Source organism: Peromyscus californicus, unplaced genomic scaffold, assembly GCF_007827085.1.
Source record: "Peromyscus californicus insignis strain IS unplaced genomic scaffold, ASM782708v3 Scaffold_1__1_contigs__length_55948999, whole genome shotgun sequence".
In the NCBI taxonomy this organism is placed as follows: Eukaryota; Metazoa; Chordata; class Mammalia; order Rodentia; family Cricetidae; genus Peromyscus; species Peromyscus californicus.
The window spans coordinates 45216172-45236730 of NW_026294492.1; the positions used below are offsets into that span (position 1 = coordinate 45216172).

A 20559-nucleotide genomic window follows, 5' to 3' on the forward strand; every position below is an offset into this window, starting at 1 on the left:
TGTCATGACTCAAATGGACTTAATCGATATCTACAGAACATTCCATCCTAACAAAAAAGAATATACCTTCTTCTCAGCACCCCATGGAACCTTCTCTAAAATTGACCACATACTTGGCCACAAAACAAATCTAAACAGATACAAAACAATTGGAATAACCTCCTGTGTTCTATCAGACCACCATGGTCTAAAGTTGGATTTCAACAACAACAAAAACTACAGAAAACCTGCAATCTCATGGAAACTGAATAATACCCAACTGAATCACCAATGGGTTAAGGAAGAAATAAAGAAAGAAATTAAAGACTTCCTAGAGATCAATGAAAATGAAGACACCACATATCCAAATTTATGGGACACTATGAAAGCAGTACTAAGAGGGAAATTCATAGCACTAAATGCCCACATAAATAAGTTGGAGAAATCTCACACTAGAGACTTAACAGCATACCTGAAAGCTCTAGAACAAGAAGAAGCACAGTCTCCCAGGAAAAATAGATGCCAGGAAATTATCAAAGTGAGAGCTGAAATCAATAAAATAGAAACAAAGAGAACAATACAAAAAATTAATGAAACAAAGAGTTGGTTCTTTGAGAAAATCAACAAGATAGACAAGCCCTTATCCAAACTAACCAAAAGACAGAGAGAGAGCATCCAAATCAACAAAATCAGAAATGAAAAGGGGGACATAACAACAGACATTGAGGAAATCCAGAGAATCATCAGGTCATACTTCAAAAACCTCTATTCGACAAAACTGGAAAACCTAAAAGAAATGGATAACTTTCTGGATAGGTACCACATACCTAAGTTAAATCAAGACCAGATAAACTATTTAAATAGTCCAATAACCCCTAATGAAATAGAAACAGTCATTAAAAGTCTCCCAACCAAAAAAAGCCCAGGACCAGATGGTTTCAGCGCAGAATTCTACCAGATCTTCAAAGAAGAGTTAATACCAATACTCTCTAAATTGTTCCACACAATAGAAACAGAAGGAACATTACCAAACTCCTTCTACGAGGCTACAATTACCCTAATTCCTAAACCAAACAAGGATACAACAAAGAAAGAGAACTACAGACCGATCTCCCTCATGAACATTGATGCAAAAATACTCAATAAAATACTGGCAAACAGACTCCAAGAACACATCAAAACAATTATCCACCATGATCAAGTAGGATTCATTCCAGGGATGCAAGGGTGGTTCAACATACGAAAGTCCGTCAATGTAATACACCATATAAACAAACTCAAAGAAAAAAACCATATGATCATCTCACTGGATGCAGAAAAGGCATTTGACAAAATCCAACACCCCTTCATGATAAAGGTATTGGAGCGATCAGGAATACAGGGAACATACCTAAACATAATAAAGGCAATTTACAGCAAGCCAACAGCCAACATCAAATTAAATGGAGAGAAACTCAAAGCAATTCCACTAAAATCAGGAACGAGGCAAGGCTGTCCACTCTCCCCATACTTATTCAATATAGTACTTGAAGTTCTAGCCAGAGCAATAAGACAACATAAGGAGATTAAGGGGATACAAATTGGAAAGGAAGAAGTCAAGCTTTCCCTATTTGCAGATGACATGATAGTATACTTGAGCGACCCCAAAGATTCCACCAAGGAACTGATACAGCTTATAAACACCTTCAGCAACATAGCAGGATACAAGATCAACTCAAAAAAATCAGTAGCCCTCCTATATACAATGGACAAAGAAGCGGAGAAGGAAATCAGAGATACATCACCCTTTACTATAGCCACAAATGACATAAAATACCTTGGGGTAACACTAACCAAGCAAGTGAAGGACCTATATGACAAGAACTTTAAGTCCCTGAAAAAGAAATTGAAGAAGATGTCAGAAAATGGAAAGATCTCCCATGCTCATGGATAGGCAGGACTAACATAGTAAAAAATGGCAATCTTACCAAAAGCAATCTACAGATTCAATGCAATCCCCATCAAAATACCAACACAATTCTTCACAGACCTGGAAAAAATAATACTCAACTTCATATGGAAAAACAAAAAACCCAGGATAGCCAAAGGAATCCTGTACAATAACACAACTTCTGGAGGCATCACGATCCCTGACTTCAAGCTCTACTATAGAGCTACAGTAATAAAAACAGCTTGGTACTGGCATAAAAACCGATATGTGGACCAATGGAATCGAATTGAAGACCCTGACATTAATCCGCACACCTATGAACATATAATTTTTGACAAAGAAGCCAAAAGTGCACAATGGAAAAAAGAAAGTATCTTCAACAAATGGTGCTGGCAAAACTGGATATCAACATGTAGAAGGCTGCAAATAGATCCATATCTATCACCGTGCACAAAACTTAAGTCCAAGTGGATCAAGGACCTCAACATAAATCCAGCTACTCTGAACCTGCTAGAAGAGAAAGTAGGAAGTAGTCTTGAACGCATTGGCATAGGAGACTACTTCCTAAATAGAACACCAGTAGCACAGACTCTGAGACAAACAATCAATCAATGGGACCTCTTGAAACTGAGAAGCTTTTGTAGAGCAAAGGATACGGTCAACAAGGCAAAGCGACAGCCTACAGAATGGGAAAAGATCTTCACCAACCCCACATCTGACAGAGGACTGATATCCAGAATATATAAGGAATTCAAGAAATTAGACATCAAAATGCCCAACAGTCCAATTAAGAAATGGGCTATAGAACTAAACAGAGAATTCTCAACAGAGGAAACTCAAATGGCCGAAAGACATTTAAGGAACTGCTCAACATCCCTAATCATCAGGGAAATGCAAATCAAAACAACTCTGAGATACCACCTTACGCCTGTCAGAATGGCTAAGATCAAAAACACTGAAGACACCTTATGCTGGAGAGGATGTGGAGCTAGGGGAACTCTCCTCCACTGCTGGTGGGAATGCAAGCTTGTACAACCACTTTGGAAATCAATATGGCGCTTTCTTAGAAAATTGGGAATCCATCTCCCCCAAGATCCAGCTATACCACTCTTGGGCATGTACCCAAGGAATGCTCAACCACACCACAAAAGCACTTGTTCAGTTATGTTCATATCAGCATTGTTTGTAATAGCCAGAACATGGAAGCAACCCAGATGCCCTTCAACTGAAGAATGGATAAACAAAATGTGGTACATATACACAATGGAATACTACTCAGCAGAGAAAAACAATGGCATCATGAGGTTTGCAGACAAATGGATGGATCTAGAAAAAATCATCCTGAGTGAGGTAACCCAGACTCAGAAAGACAAACATGGTATGTACTCACTCATAGCAGGATACTAGACATGAAACAAGGATGACTTGTCTGCTACTCACATCACCAGGGAGGCTACCTGGAAAACAGGACCCCAAGAAAGACACAGGGATCACCCAATGACAGAGAAATGGAATGAGATCTACATGAACAGCCTGGACATGAGTGGGGGTAATGAAAGGCGAGGGTTGAGGGAAAGAGAGCTTGGGGGAGCGGGAGATCCCAGCTGGATCAACAACAGAGAGGGAGAACAAGGAATAGGAGACCATGGTAAATAAAGACCACATGAGAATAGGAAGAAGCAAAGTGCTAGAGAGGCCCACAGAAATCCACAAAGATACCCACACAACAGACTGCTGGCAGTGGTCGAGAGACAGCCCGAACTGACCTACTCTGGTGATGGGATGGCCAAACACCCTAATTGTTGTGCTAGAAACCTCATCCAACTACTGAGGGATCTGGATGCAGAAATCCATGACTAGGCCCCGGGTGGATCTCTGGGAGTCCAATTAGCGAGAATGAGGAGGGTTTATATGAGCGAGAATTGTTGAGACCAAGGTTGGATAAAGCACAGGGACAAATAGCCAAATGAATGGAAACACATGAACTATGAACCAATGGCTGAGGAGTCCCCACTGGATCAGGCCCTCTGAATGGATGAGACAGTTGATTGGCTTGATCTGTTTGGGAGGCACCCAGGCAGTGGGACCAGATCTTGTGCTCATTGCATGAGTTGGCTGTTTGAAACCTGGGGCCTATGCAGGATTGCTTGGCTCGGCCTGGGAGGAGGGGACTAGACCTACCTGGACTAAGTCTACCAGGTTGACCTCAGTCTGTGGGGAAGGCTTTGCCCTGGAGGAGATGGGAATGGGGGGGGCTTGGGGGGGAGGTGAGGGGGCCGGGAGGGGGGAGAACAAGGGAATCCGTGGCTGATATGTAGAACTGAATTGTATTGCAAAATAAATTAATAAAAAAAAATCCCCTTTAAAAAAAATGGTTTTTTTCATGTTTTTCTGGAATGACAATCCCAAAACAAATATATAGCACACTGATTATCTAGGGTCATATTCTAGTTTATGGATGGCATTCAGAGATCACAAAAGACCTTTATGTATTTTCACATAGAGAAAAACTCTTACATCAGAATGTTCTATTTAGATGAATGCTGGAAATGCTTTCATCTTTAAAGATCACTTTTTCTATACCCTTACATGAAGATATATAGAATTAATACAGACATTTAGAGGGGCCATAGAAAAAGGTTTACATGGTGATATTTTATTTGTACTGAAATGTGATTTTATTTGTATGTTAATAAATAAAGTTTCCTGCGGGTCAGAGCTAATAGCAAGCCATAGCAGAGTTGGGCGTTCATGGTGCATGCCTTTAATCACAGCACTCAGGAGGCAGAACTAGGTAGATCTCTGTGTGGTCAAGGATACAGCCAGCATTGGAGACACATGCCTTTAATCTTAATACTAATCATAGAAGATCTGGAGGTCTGTACAAACAGGCAGTGACAAGGTGGTCATGTGGTTGGGTTTACAACCAATGAGAAGGCAGAACAGAAAGTCTATATAAAGACAAACAGAGAGGTCTCTTGGCTGAAGAGGCTAGTTGCAGCAGGCAGGTAAGGCTCTTAGCTCTGATCTCTTGACTTTCTTCTTTGCATTGGTTCTGTGTTTCTTATTTAATAAGACGCTTGGTTACTTCTACAGGTTTACTTAAATGGCTTTGAAAATTTCATATTTATAACATCCTCTATAATGCTCTTGTGTCATTCTTAGAATACCAACAAGGAAATTTGAGTTTTTTCTGGTATTGATTTTTGCTACTGAAGAGATCAACAAGAACCCTTATCTTTTACCCAACATGTCTTTGATATTTTCCGTCCTTGCTGACATGTGTTTTGATTCATTGAAAGTAATCGATGAAATACATTCAACACAAAACAATGTCTCAAAACTTCCTAATTATGACTGTAGAAAATCTACATGTGATGTGTCGCTTACAGGACCATCATGGAGTACATCTATAAAAATGACAACCCTTATCAAACATCCAAAGGTGAGACAGAGTGGTAAAAAGTAGAATTAACAGTTTGTCTATGCCAATCCCAAGTTTCTACAGAGAATGGGCAGCATGAGTTTGTGTGTGCTGATCTATATATTCTAAAGGATTAAGAAATCACATATTTGTATGTCACTAACCTTTCTTTGTATTACAAGAATAGATGAATTTGGGGAAAATGCAAAACTTTTGTTGAACATTCAAACTTGTCATAAATATTCTAGAATCCAATAGACCTAAAACACAATATTTACAGGTTAATTTTATTGTCCTCTATAGGAGTTCTGGAAGGTGAGTAACACAACTCATAACTACGAATGAACTTCCTGACTATCATAATCCAATATCATTGCTTTCTTTGTTCTTTATCTTTCAGATTTTCTTTGGACCATTTAATCCTATCCTGAGTGATAATGTCCTATTTCCCTATGTCTACCAGATAGCACACAAGGATATATGTTTGCCGAAGGCCATGGCCTCTTTGATGCTTTATTTTACATGGACCTGGGTAGGGCTGGTTGTCTCAGATGATGACCGGGGAATTCAGTTTCTCTCAGACTTGAGAGAAGAAATTCAAAGAAATGGAATCTGTTTAGCTTTTGTGAATGTGATCCCAGATAGCATGCAATTATATACAGCAAGGGCTGGAAAATATGACAAACAAAAAATGACATCATCAGCAAATGTTGTTATTATTTATGGTGAAATGAACTCTACCCTAGAAGTCAGCTTCAGAAGATGGGGATGTTTAGGTTTACAGAGAATCTGGGTCACCACCTCACAATGGGATGTCACCACAAGTAACAGAGATTTCAGCCTTGACCCCTACCAAGGGACTGTCACTTTTGCACACCACCATGGCAAGGTTTCTAAATTTAGGAATTTTATGCAAACAATGAACACTTCCAGATATCCAGTAGACATTTCTCAGATGAGAACAAAGTGGAATTATTTTAATTGTTCAGTCTCTGAGACCAACTTTAGTTCAATGAATCATTATTCATTCAACACTACATTGGAATGGTTTTCACAACACAGATTTGACATGGTCCTGAGTGAAGAAGGTTATAATTTATACAATGCTGTGTATGCTGTTGCCCACACCTACCATGAAATCATTTATCAATTAGTAGAGTCTCAACCTATAGCCAAACTAGGAGGAATATTCTATGACTGTCATCAGGTAAATTATCTTACTTTCCATCATGCTTAAGTCATGATATTTTTATTTTTTTAATATTTATTTATTTTATTTTTTCTTTTCTTTTTATTAAGAGATTTTCTGTTTGTTTTACATATCAACCACATATTCCACTGTCCTCCCTCCTCCCACCCCCAGCTTTCCTCCCCCAACCCATGCCCCATTCCCATCTCCTCCAAGGCAAGGTCTCCCCTGGAGTCAGCAGAGCCTGGAGTACATTCAGTTGAGGCAGTTCCAATCCACTCCTCCCTGCACCAAGGCTGAGTAAAGTGTCTCAGCACAGGCACTAGGTTCCAAAAAGCTAGCTCTTGCAATAAGGACAGGTCCCAGACTCACTGCCTGGGGGCCCCCTAAACAGTTCAAGGTAAACAACTGTCTCACTTATCCAGGGGGCCTAGTCCAGTTCCATGGGTATTCCTCAAGTATTGGATCATGGTTCATGTGTTTCCACTAGTTTGGCAGTTGTCTCTGTACTTTTTCCAATCATGGTCTCAATATCTCTTTTTCGTATGATCCCTCCTCTTTCTCATTGATTGAGCTCCTGGAGCTCTGCCTGGGGTTTGGCCATGGATCTCTGCATCTGCTTCCATCAGTTACTGGAAGAGGGTTCTATCATGACAGTTAGGGTAGGTCAGCTCAGGCACCCTCTGGACCATTGCCAGTAGTTTATAGTGGAGTCATCTTTGTGGATTCCTCAAACCTTTCTAGCACTCTGATTCTTCCTCTTCCCCTGGGGTCTTCATTTATCATGGTAACTCTATCCTTGTTCTCCCATTATGTTCCTGATCCAGCTAGGACCTCCCACTCCCCTAAGCTCTATTCCACCCAACCCTTGCACTCCATTCCCCCTGACCCCCAGTTTGCTCATGTAGATCTCATCAATTTCTCCATTGCTGGGCAATCACTGTGTCTTTCTTAGGGTCATCTTTACTAGCTAGCCTCCCTGGAGTTGTGAGTTGCAGTCTGGTTATCCTTTGCTTTACATCTATATCCACTTATGAGAGAGGACATACCATGTTTGTCTTTCTGAGGCTGGGTTACATCACTCAGGATGATATTTTCTGGTTCTATATCCATTTGCCTGCAAACCTCATGATGTCATTGTTTTTCTCTGTGGAGTAGTACTCCATTGTGCATATGTATCACATTTTCTTAATCCATTATTCAGTTGAAGGGCATCTAAGTTGTTTCCAGGTTTTGGCTATTACAAATAATGCTGCTATGAACATCGCTGTGCATGTGTCCTTGTGGTATGATTGAGCATTCCTTGGATAAATGCCCAAGAGTGGTATAGCTGGGTACTGAAGGGGATTGAGACCCAATTGTCTGAGAAAGCGCCATGCTGATTTCCAAAGTGGCTGTACCAGTTTGCATTGCCACCAACAGTGGAGGAGTATTCCCCTTGCTCCACATCCTCTCCAACATAAGCTGTCTTCAGTGGTTTTGATCTTAGCCATACAGTTAGGTGTAAGATGGTATCTCAGAATTGTTTTGATTTGCATTTCCCTGATGGCTAAGGATGTTAAGCAATTCCTTAAATGTCTTTCAGCTATTTGAGATTCTTCTGTTGAGAATTCTCTTTTTAACTCTGTAGTCCATTTTTAAATGGACTGTGAGGTATTTTGTTGTCTAGTTTCTTGAGTTCTTTATATATTCTGGATATCAGCTCTCTGTCAGATGTGGGGCTTCGTAAAGATCTTTTCCCATTCTGTAGGCTGTTGTTTTGTCTTATCGATCATGTCCTTTGCCTTGCAAAAGCTTCTCAGTTTCAAGAGGTCCCATTTATTAATTGTTGCTATCAATGTCTGTGCTACTGGTGTTATATTTAGGAAGTGATCTCTGGTGCATTCAAGACTACTTACTTTCTCTTCTATCAGGTTCAGAGTAACTAGATTTATGTTGAGGTCTTTGATCCACTTGGACTTAAGTGTGCACAGTGACAGATATGGGTCTATTTGCAACCTTCTACATGTTGACATCCACTTATGCCAGCAGCATTTGTTGAAGATGCTTTCTTTTTTCCATTGAACAGTTTTGGCTTCTTTGTCAAAAATTAGGTGTCAAAAATTACATATGTGGATTAATGTCAGGGTCTTCAATTTGGTTCCATTGGTCTACATGTCAGTTTTTATGCTAGTACCAAGCTATTTTTACTACTGTAGCTTTATAGTAGAGCTTAAAGTCAGGGATTGTGATGCCTCCAGAGGTTGTTTTATTGTACAGGATTCTTTTGGCTATCTTGGGTTTTTTGTTTTTTCATATGAAGTTGAGAATTGTTTTTTCCAGGTCTGTGAACAATTGTGTTGAGATTTTGATGGGGATGCATTGATTATGTAAATTGCTTTTGGGAAGATTGCCATTTTTACTATGTTAATCCTGCCTATCCATGAGCATGGGAGATCTTTCCATTTTCTGATATCTTCTTCAATTTCTTTCTTCAGAGACTTAAAGTTTTTATCATACAGGTCCTTCACTTGCTTAGTTAGAGTTACCCCAAGGTATTTTAAATTATTTGTGGCTATTGTAAGGGGTGATGTTTCACTGATTTCTTTCTCATCTTGTTTGTCGTTTGTATATAGGAGGGCTACTGATTTTTTTGAGTTAATCTTGTATCCTGCCACATTACTGAAGGAGTTTATCAGCTGTAGGAGTTCCCTGGTAAACTTTTTGGGGTCACTTATATAATGTCATGCCATCTGAAAATAGTGAAAGTTTGACTTCTTTCTTTCCAATTTGTATCCCCTTGATTTCCTTTTGTTGTCTTATTGCTCTAGGTCGAACTGCAAGTACTATACTGAATAAATATGGTGAGAGTAGACAGCCTTGTCTTGTTCCTGATTTTAGTGGAATTGCTTTGAGTTTCTTTCCATTTAATTTGATATTGGCTGTTGGCTTGCTGTAAATTGCCTTTATTATGTTTAGGTATGTTTCCCTGTATTCCTGATCTCTCCAGGACTTTTATCATGAAGGAGTGTTGGATTTTGCCAAAGGCTTTTTCAGCATGCAATGAAAGGATCATGTGATTGTTTTCTTTCAGTTATTTATATGGTGGATTACACTGACAGACTTTTGTATGTTGAACCAACCTCGCATCTCTGGGATAAAGCCTACTTGATCATGGCGGATAATTGTTCTGATGTGTTCTTGGAGTCTGTTTGAAAATTTATATTGAGTATTTTTGCATCAATGTTCATGAGGGAGATTGGTCTGTAATTCTCTTTCTTTGTTGCATCTTTGTCTGGTTTGGGTATCATGGTAACTGTAGCCTCATAGAAGGAGTTTGGTAACATTCCTAATGTTTCTATTGTGTGGAACAATTTAAAGAGTATTGGTATTAACTCTTCTTTGAAGATCTTGTAGAATTCTGTGTTGAAACCATCTGGTCCTGGGATTTTTTTTGCCTAGGAGACTTAATGCCTGTTTATATTTCCTTAGGGGTTATTGGTCTGTTTAAATAGTTCATCTGGTCTTGATTTAATTTTGGTATATGGTACCTATCCAGAAAATTGTCCATTTCTTTTAGATTTTCTAATTTTTTTGAGTACAGGTCTTGGAAGTATGACTTGATGATTCTTTGGATTTCCTCATTGTCAGTACTTATGTCTGTCTTTTCATTTCTGATTTTGCTAATTTGGATGCTCTCTCTCTGCCATTTGGTTAGTCTGGATAAGAGCTTGTTTATCTTGTTGATTTTCTTAAAGAACCAACTATTTGTTTCATTGATTCTTTGTATTGTTCTCTTTGTTTCTGTTTTATTGATTTCAGTTATCATTTTGATTATTTCCTGGCATCTCTTCCTTCTGGGTGAGTTTTCTTCTTCTTGTTCTAGAGTTTTCAGTTGTGCTGTTAAGTCACTAGTGTGAGATTTTTCCAAGTTCTTTTTTTTGTTTCTTTTCATTTTTCTTTATTAAGAAATTTTCCACTCACTCCACATATCGCCCACAGATCCCCTGTCCTCCCTCCTTCCAACCCCTAGCCTTCTATCCCAAGCCACTCCACATCCCCACATCCCCCAAATCAAGGTCTCCCATGGGGAGCCAGCAGAGCCCAGCACACAGAACCTAAGTAGGTCCAAGCCCCTTCCCACTGCACTGAGGCTGTGCAACGTGTCACACCACAGGCACCAGATTCCCAGAAGCCTGCCCATGTACCAGGAGACAGATCCCAATCACCCTGCCTAGGTGCCCCCAAACAGTTTGAGCCAAACAACTATCTTCCATGTCCAGAGGGCCTAGTCCAGTCCCATGGTGGCTCCACAGCCACCAGTCCACAGTTCATGGGATTCCACTGGTGTGGCCTGATATCTCTGTATGTCCTCTCATCATGATCTCAACATCCCTTGCCTGCAGAATCCCTCCTCTCTCTCATGGATTGGACTCCTGGAGCTCAGCCTGGTGCCTGGCCGTGGATCTCTGCATCCTCCTCCATTAGTCACTGGACAAAGTCTCTATGAAGACAGCTAGGTTATTCACTAGATCAGTCACCAGAGTAGACCAGTCCAGGTACCCTCTAGACTGCAGCCAGGAGACCAAGGTGGTGTGATCCTTGTGGATTCCTAAGAGCCTCCCCAGCACCCTGCCTCTTTCTATTCCCATGATGTCCTCATCTATCATGGTATCTTCCTCCCTGCCCTCCCACTCTGTCCCTGTTCCAGCTTGACCCTCCCATTTCCCTGTGTTCTCATTCCCCACCCTTCACCCTCTGAGATTTCTCCTACTTCTTTATGTGGTCATTTAGTGCTATGAATTTTCCTCTTAGCACTGTTTTCATAATGTCCCGTAAGTTTGGTTATGTAGTGTATTCGTTTTCATTGATCTAGAGATAAAGATGAAGTCTTTAATTTTTCTTTATTTCTTCCTTGACCCATTGGTGATTCGATTGAGCATTGTCCATTATCCATGAGATTGTAGGCTTTCTGTAATTTTTGTTGTTGTTGAAATCTGACTTTAAACCATGATGGTCTGATAGAATTCATGAGGATATTCCAATTTTTTGTATCTGTTGAGGTTTGCTTTGTGACTGAGTATGTGGTCAATTTTAGAGAAGGTTGCATGGGGTTCTGAGAAGAAGGTATGTTCTTTTGTGTTAGGGTGCAATGTTCTGTAGATATCAATTAAGTCCATTTGAGTCATCACAGCAGTTAAGCCTCTTATTTCTCTGTTGAGTTTCGATTTGGCAAATCTGTATAATGGTGAGAGTGCGGTGTTGAAGTCTCATTCTATTAATGTGTGGGGTTTTATATGTGGTTTAACCTTTATTAATGTTTCTTTTACATATGTGTGTGCCCTTGTGTTTGGGGCATAAATGTTCAGAATTGAAACTTCATCTTGGTAGATATTTCCTGTTATGAGTATATAATGTCTTTTTTGATCTCTTTTGATTGATTTTAGTTTGAGGTCCATTTTGTTAGATATTAGGATAGCTACACCAGCTTTCTTCTTAAGATCATTTGATTGGTGAGACTTTTCCTATCCTTTTATTCAGAGATATTGTCTATCTTTGAATTTGAGGTGTGTTTATGTATGCAGCAGAAAGATGGGTACTTTTTTTGTATCCATTCTGTTAACCTGTGTCTTTTTATAGGTGAATTAAGTCCATTGATATTAAGGGATATTAATGACCAGTGATTGTTAGTTCCTGTTACCTTTTGGTTGTAGTGTGTGTGTATTTCTCTTCTTTGGGATTTACTGCTGTGGGGTTATCTATTGCCTGTGTTTTCATGGGTATATCTGACTTCCTTAGGTTGGAATTTTCCTTTTAGTGCTTTCTGTAGGGACGGATTTGTGGATAGGTATTGTTTAAATCTGGTTTTGTCTTGGAATATCTTGTTAACTCTGTCTATGGTGATTGAAAGTGTTGCTGGGTATATTAGTCTAGGCTGGCATCCATGGTCTGTTAGTGTCTGCATTACATCTGTCTAGGTCCTTCTCGCTTTCCACTTTCTCCATTGAGAAATTGGGTGGTATTCTGAAGGGTTTGCCTTTATAAGTCACTTGGTCTTTTTTCTTTGCTGCTTTTAATATTCTTTCTTTATTCTGTAGGTTTAGTTGTTTAATTATTATGTGGTGTGGGGATCTTTTTTGGAGATGGGGTCTGTTTGGTGTTCTACAGGCTTCTTGTATCTTCATAGTATTTCCTTCATTAAGTTGGGAAAGTTTTCTTCTATGATCTTGTTGAATGATTTTCTGTGTCTTTGAGTTGGTATTCTTCTCCTTCTTCTATCCCCATTATTCTTAGATTTGGCCTTTTCATGGTGTCCTAGATTTCCTGGACATTTTGTGTTATGACTTTTTTTGGCTTTGGTATTTTCTTTGACTGGCAAATCTATTTCCTCTATTGTATCCTCTACACCAGAGATTCTCTTTTCCATCTCTTTTATTCTGTTGGTTATGCTTGCATCTGTGTTTTCTGTTCATTTACTCAAATTTTCTGTTTCCAGCATTTCCTCTGTTTGTGTCTTCTCAATTGTTTCTATTTCCCTTTTCAGGTCTTGAACTCTTTTCCTAACATGTTTAATTTCTTTTTCATGGCTTTCTTTAAGGAATTTATTGATTTCTTCCAAGTTTTTATTTGTTTTTTCCTCTATTTCTTTATTTATTTCTTCTATTTTTTGTTTGCCTTTTCCTCAATTTCATTTTTCATTTTTTCTTAAAAGGTCTCTAGCATCTTCATGATGCTATTCTTAAGGTCTCTTTCACATTGTGATGTTCATGTCTTACTCTTGGAGGAGGGCTAGGTTCTGGTGATACTGTATTGCTCTTTATGTTGTTTTATGTGTTTTTCCTTGATGTCTGTCCGTCTCCTTCTCTAATAGGTATAAGAGGTACCTGTTTCTGAGCGAGTTGCTATTGGTCCACTCTGTGCTTGTTTTTGTCTATGTCTCAGGGGGCCCCTCTGGGTCCAATCTTAGTTCTTTGTCTAATTGGAGCAGGCAGATTCTGTGTCTCAGGGAGCTACTGTTGGGTCAACCTAAGCTTGTTGATTCTGTGGCTTATGGAGCCACTCTTGGTCTTATCAGGGCTCTTGGTCCAGTCAGAGCTGACAGATTCTGTGTTTCAGGAAATCTCTCTCGGTGGCAGATTCTATGTCTCAGAAAGCCACTCTTGGTCTCTTGGTCCAATGAGAGCTGGTGGTTTGCTTTCCATGTTTCAGGAAGTGGCTGGTTTCTCAGGTGGATGGGTATGGGGGCAGGGCGTGTAGATTGCAGGGTCTGGTAGGGGGTCTTGGTGAGGAGGGGGCCTTCCCTAGGTGCCCCGCCTGCTGGCTGACAACTGGGATAGAGTTGGGCGGGGGTTCCCGGAGATGAGCTGTGTCCCAGGGATGGGTTCAAGGGGCCAAGTCATGATATTTTTAAATGTCCCCACAAATGTTCATATGTATTTATCAGGAACTGTTCTCTCAATACACAGATTTCTATTCCACAGAATGCCCTAATATGAATCTTTCATGTTGATAAATAAATGTCACATGATTAACATTCAATGTATGTCAACTTTTTGTATGAAAATCAGTTATTTTTGTGAGAATGTGTCTCAGCAGTTTTTTAAATATTTTTTTGATTAAGAAATTTTTTTCATTCATTTTATACACCAAAGATCCCCTTCTTCCCTCCTCCCATCGCCCCAGACTCCCATCCCAACCCATCCCTCACTCCCTTCCACATTCAGTAGAGGCAAGTCCAATCCCCTCCCTGGCCTTGAGGCTGCATGAGGTGTCCCAGTAGATCAAGCTACACAACTGTCTTACCATGCAAAGGGCCTAGTCAAGTCCCATGAAGGCTCCATATCCATTGATCCAACTTTCATGAGTTCCCTCTAGTTTGGTTTGGTCATGTCTGCGTGTTTCCCTATCATGGTCCTGATGCACTTGCTCATAGAATTCCTTGTCTCTCTCTTTGACTGGACTCCTGGAGCTCTGTCTAGTGACTGGCTATGGATCTCTGCATCAGTTTCCATCAGTCATTGGAGAAAAGTTCCGTGATGACAATTAGGATATTCACTGGTCTGATCTCTGGGTGAGCCAGTTCAGTTCAGGCACCCTCTCCACTATTGCTAGTAGCCCAGGCTGGGGTCATCCTTGATGATTTCTCACAACTTACCAAGCACCGGGTTTTTCTCTATCCCCACGATGTCTCTCTCTATCATGGTATCTCTTTTCTTGCATTTCCCCTCCCTCTCTGTTCCAGCTTAACCATCGCATTCCCTTATGCTGTCATCCCCTTTCCCCTACCCTCCATTGCCCACCCCTCATCCTTAGTTTACTCATGGAGATCTCATCTATTTATTCTCCCCAGGGCAGTACATGAATCCCTATTTGGGTCTTCCCTGTAAGTTAGCTTCTCTGGAGTTGTGGGTTGTTGCCTGATTACCCTTTGCTTTACATCTAGTATCCACTGATGAGTAGGTACATACCATATGTCCTGAGTCTGGGTTACCTCATTCAGGATGATATTTTTTATTCCATCCATTTGCCTGCAAATTTCATGATATCATTGTTTTTCTGTGTGGAGTAGTACTCTATTGTGTGTATGTATCACATTTTCTTAATCCATTATTCAGTTGAGGGGCAACTAGGTTGTTTCCAGGTTCTGGCTATGATGAATAATGCTGCTATGAACATAGGTAAGCATGTGTCCCTGTGGTATGATTGAGTATTCCTTGGATATATGCCCAAGTGTGGTATAGCTGGGTCCTGAGGTAGATTGATTCTCAATTGTCTGAGAAACCAACATACTGATTTCAGAAGTGGCTGTACAAGTTTGCACTCCCACCAACAGTGGAGGAGTGTTTCCCCTTGTTCCACATCCTCTCCAACATAACCTGTCTGTGGTGCCTTTGATCTTAGCCATTCTGACAAGTGTAAGATAGTATATCAGAGTCATTTTGATTTGCATCTCCCTGATAATTAGGGATGCCGAGCAATTCCTTAAATGTCTTTCAGCCATTTGAAATTCTTTGAGAATTCTCCATTTGGCTCTATAGCCCATTGTTTAATTGGATTGTTTGTTATTTTAATATCTAGTTTCTTGAGTTCTTTATATATTTTGGAGATCAGTTCTCTGTCCGATGTGGGGCTTGGTGAAAATCTTTTCCCATTCTGTAGACTGTCATTTTGTCTTTTTTACTGTGTCCTTTGCCTTATTGAAGTTTCTCAGTTTCAGGAGTGCCCATTTATTAATTGTTTTTCTCAGTGTCCGTGCTACTGATGTTGTATTTAGGAAGTAATCTCCTGTGCCAATGCATTCAAGACTATTTCCTACTTTCTCTTCTACAGGGTTCAGTGTAACTGGTTTTATATTAAGGTCTTTGATCTACTTGGCCTTGAGTTTTGTGCATGGCAATAGATATGGATCTATTTCCAATCTTCTACATGTTGACATCCAGTTATGCCTGCAGCATTTGTTGAAGATGCTTTCTTTTTTTCCATTGTACAGTTTTGGCTTCTTAGTAAAAAATCAGGTGTTCATAGTTGTGTGGGTTAATGTCAGGGTGTTCAATTCGATTCCATTGGTCTACATGACAGTTTTTATGCCATCACCAAGCTGTTTTTATCATTATGGCTCTATAGTGGAGCTTGATGTCAGGACTGGTGATGCCTCCAGAGGTGGTTTTGTTGTTCAGGATTCTATTAGATATCCTGGGTTTTCTATTTTTCCAAATGAAGTTGAGTATTGTTCTTTCCAGGTCTGTGAACAATTGTGTTGGGATTTTGATGGGGGTTGCATTGATTCTGTAGATTGCTTTTGGTATGACTGCCATTTTTACTATGTTAATCCTACCTATCCATGAGCATGGGAGATCTTTTTATTTTCTGAGATCTTCAGTTTCTTTCTTCAGAGACTTAACGTGCTCATCATACAGGTCTTAGAGTTACCACAAGGTATTTTAAATTATTTGTGGCTATTATAAAGGGTGATATTTTGCTGATTTATTTTTCAGCCCATTTATCATTTGTATATAGGAGGGATACTGATTTTTTGAGTTAATCTTGTAGTCTGCCATAAATCTGAAGATGTTTATCAGCTATAGGAGTTACCTAGTAGAATTTTTGGGGTCACTTGTGTATACTATTATATCATCTGAAAATAGTGAAAGTTTGACTTCATTCTTTCTAATTTGTTTCCCCTTGATATCCTTTTGTAGTCTTATTGCTCTAGCTAGATCTTCAAGTACTATATTGAATAAATATGGTGAGAGCAGACAGCCTTGTCTTGTTTCTGATTTTAGTGGAATCACTTTGAGTTTCTCTCCATTTAATTTGATGTTGGCTGTTGGCTTCCTGTATATTGCCTTTATTATGTTTAGGTATGTTTCCCTGTATTCCTGATCTCTCCAGGACCTTTATCATGAAGGGGTGTTGGATTTTGTCAAAGGCCTTTTCAGCATCTAATGAAAGGATCATGTGTTTTTTTCCTTTCATTTTGTTTATATGGTGGATTACATTGATCGATTTTCGTATGTTGAACAATCCTTGCATCTCTGGGATGAAGTCTACTTGATCATGGTGGATAATGTTTTGGATGTGTTCTTGGAGTTGGTTTGCCAATTTTTTATTAAGTATTTTTGCATCAATGATTATGAGGGAGATTGGTCTGTAATTCTCTTTCTTTGTTGCATCTTTGTGTTGCTTGGGAGTCAGAGTAACTGTAGCCTCACAAAAAAGTTTGGTAACATTCCTTCTGTTTCTATTGTGTGGAACAATTTAGCGTATTGGTATTAACTCTTCTTTGAAAATCTGGTAGAATTCTGCATTGAAACCATCTGGTCCTGGGCTTTGTTTTTGGGAGACTTTAAAGACCATTTCTATTTCCTTATGGGTTATTAGTGTATTTCAATTGTTTATCTAGTCTTGATATGGTACCTATCTTTGGTATGTGGTACCTATACAGAAAATTGTCCATTTCTTTTAGTGAAATTATTGGTGAAATTATTAAGGCCACTCCACATGGTTAAAAGGAGATTTATTTAATGGTATAACTTACAAATTAAGGGATAGGTAGGTCACGGGGTCTGGGGAAGGTGTATCATAGTCCATCGGTGTTCTCTGGAGCTCTGCTCAGTCCACCTCCATCGTTCAGGGTCCCAGAACAGAGAGCGCTGGCCCATCCAGATCTCGGGTCTCCAGGTGCCTCCCTTGGCCCTACCTTGTAGGTGTGACAGTTGCCGAAGTCTCAATGGGGGCTGAAACTTCCAGATCAAAGCTGGAATGGCTACCCACTACAATTTTCCAATTTTGTGGAATACAATTATTTGAAATATAACCTTATGATTCTTTGGATTTCCTTGTCATCAGTTGTTATACCTCCCTTTTCATTTCTGATTTTGTTAATTTGGATGCTCTCTCTGCCTTTTTGTTATTGTGGATAAGGGCTTGTCTATCTTGTTGATTTTCTCAATGACCCAACGCATTGTTTCATTGACTCTTTGTATTGTTCTCTTTGTTTCTATTTTATTGATTTCAGTTATCAATTTGTTATTTCTTGGCGTCTATTCCTCCTGGGTGACTTTGCTTCTTCTTGACCTAGAGGTTTCACGTGTGCTGTTAAGTCACTAATGTGAGATTTCTCCTACTTCTTTTTTTTGTGAGCATATAGTGCTATGAATTTTCCTATTAGCATCACTTTCATAGTGTCCCATAACTTTGGTATGTAGTACATTCATTTTCATTGAACTGTAGGACATCTTTACTTTCTTTCTTCATTTCTTCCTTTACCCACTGGTGATTCAGTAGAGCATTATTTAGTTTCCATGAGATTGTAGGTTTTCTGTAATTTTTGTTGTTGTTGAAACCTAACTAAGCCATGGTGTTCTGATAGAATACAGGAAGTTATTCCAATTTTTTGTATCTATTGAGATTTGCTTTTTGACTGAATATGTGGTCAATTTTAGAGAAAGTACCATGGGATGTTGTGAAGAAAGTATATTATTTTTTTGTTAGGGTGGACTGTTCTGTAGATATCAATTAAGTCCATTTGAGTCATAACATCAGTTAGGTCCCTTACTTCACTGTTAAATTTTGATCTGTCAGATCTGTCCAGTGGTGAGAGTGGGGTGTTAAAGTCTCCCACTATTAATGTGTAGGGTTTGATGTGTGATTTAAGCTGTAGTAATGTTTCTTTCACATATGTGGGTGCCCTTTTATTTGGGGCATACATGTTCAGAGTTGAAATTTCTTGTTGGTGGATCATTCCTGTGATGAGTATGCAATGTCTATCTCAATCTCTCTTGATTGATTTCAGTTTGAAGTCTATTTTGTTAGATATTAGGGTACCTACACCAGCTTGGTTCTTAAGTCACTTTGACTGGAAAGACTTCTCCAAGCCTTTTACTCTGAGGTAGTGTCTGTCTTTGAAGTGGAGATGTGTTTCTTGCATGCAGCAGAAAGATGGGTCCTGCTTTCTTATACACTGTGTTAGCCTTTGTCTTTATATAGGTGAATTAAGTCTATTGATATTAAGGGATATTAATGACCAGTGATTGTTAATTCCTGTTATCTTTTGGTGATGGTTTGTGTGTATTTATCTTCTTTGAAGTTTACTGCTGTGGGGTTATCTATTGCCTGTGTTTTCGTGGGTGTATCTAATATCCTTAGGTTGGAATTTTTCTTCTGGTTCTTTCTATAGGGATGGATTTGTGGATAGCTATTGTTTAAATCTGGTTTTGTCTTGGAATGTCTTGTTCACTCTGTCTATGGTGATTGAAAGTTTTGCTGGGTATATTAGTCTAGACTGGCCTCCATGATCTCTTAGTGTCTTCATTACATCTGTCCAGGACCTTGTGGTTTTCAAAGTCTCCATTGAGAAGTCAGGTGTTATTCTAATGGGTCTGCCTTTATAGGCCACTTGGCCTTTTTCCTCAGCTGCTCTTAATATTCTTTCTTCATTCTATATGTTCTGTTGTTTAATTATTATGTAGTGAGGGGACTTTTTGGGGCTGTAGTCAGTTTGGTGTTCTATAGGCTTCTTATATCTTCATAGGTATTTCCTTCTTTAAGTTGAGAAAGTTTTCTTCCATGATTTTTTGAATACATTTTCTATTCCTTTAAGTTAGTATTCTTCTCTTTCTTCTATCCCTATTATTCTTAGATTTGGCCTTTTCATGGTGTTCTCAGATTTCCTGGACATTTTGTGTTATGACTTTTGTGGCTTTGATGTTTTCTTTGACTTATAAAGCTATTTCCTCTATTGTATCCTCTATACTAGAGATCCTGTCTTCCATCTCTTTTATTCTGTTGGTTATGCTTGCATCTGTGTTTCCTGTTCATTTGCTCAGATTTTCTATTTCCAGCATCCACTGTTTGTGCCTTCTTCATTGTTTCTATTTCCCTTTTCAGGTCTTGAACTCTTTTCCTCACATGTTTAATTGCTTTTTTGTGGTTTTTTTGGCTTTCTTTAAGGGATTTTTTGTTTTCTTCCAATTTTTGTTTGTCTTTTCCTCAGTTTCTTTGAGGGAATTTTTCATTTTTTCTTTAAAGGCCTCTAGCATCTTCATGAAGCTGTTTTTAATGTCACTTTCTTCTGCTTCTTCTACTTTGTAATGTTCAGATCTTACTCTTGGAGGAGGGCTAGGTTCTGGTGCCACCATATTGCTCTTTATGTTGTTGTATGTAGTTTTGCATTGACATCTGCCACTCTCTTCCTCTAATAGGTGCAAGAGGTGCCTGTGTCTGAGCAAGTTGCTATTGGTCCACTCTGTGCTTGTGTCTGTATCTCAGGGAGCCCCTTTTGGTCCAGTCTTAGCTTTTTGTCTAATTGTAGCTGGAAGATTCTGAATCTAATGGAGCTGCACTTGGCCCAATCCCAACTAGCTGATTCTGTGACACAGGGAGTCACTCTTGGTCTTATCAGGGTTCTTGTTCCAGTCTGAGCTGGTGGATTCTGTGTCTCAGGAAGCCTCTCTTGGTCCAGTGAGAGCTGGCAAATTCTGTGTCTCAGGAAGTCACTCTTGGTCCAATGAGAGCTCTTAGTCCAATGTGAGCTGGCAGATTTCTTGTGTCAGGAAA

General features: G+C 39.4%; 1 protein-coding gene across 2 annotated transcripts in view; it reads left to right on the top strand.

Annotated features, from left to right (window-relative positions):
• The window catches only part of LOC128115206 (vomeronasal type-2 receptor 116-like), a 48891-nt gene that overhangs the window by 13811 nt on the left and 14521 nt on the right, over positions 1–20559 (top strand). For both annotated transcript variants that reach the window (XM_052745682.1, XM_052745683.1), the window contains exons 2-3: positions 5075–5354; positions 5734–6540. In XM_052745682.1, coding sequence (XP_052601642.1) covers positions 5075–5354; positions 5734–6540 — 1087 coding nt within the window. The remainder of the gene's footprint in view (positions 1–5074; positions 5355–5733; positions 6541–20559) is intronic.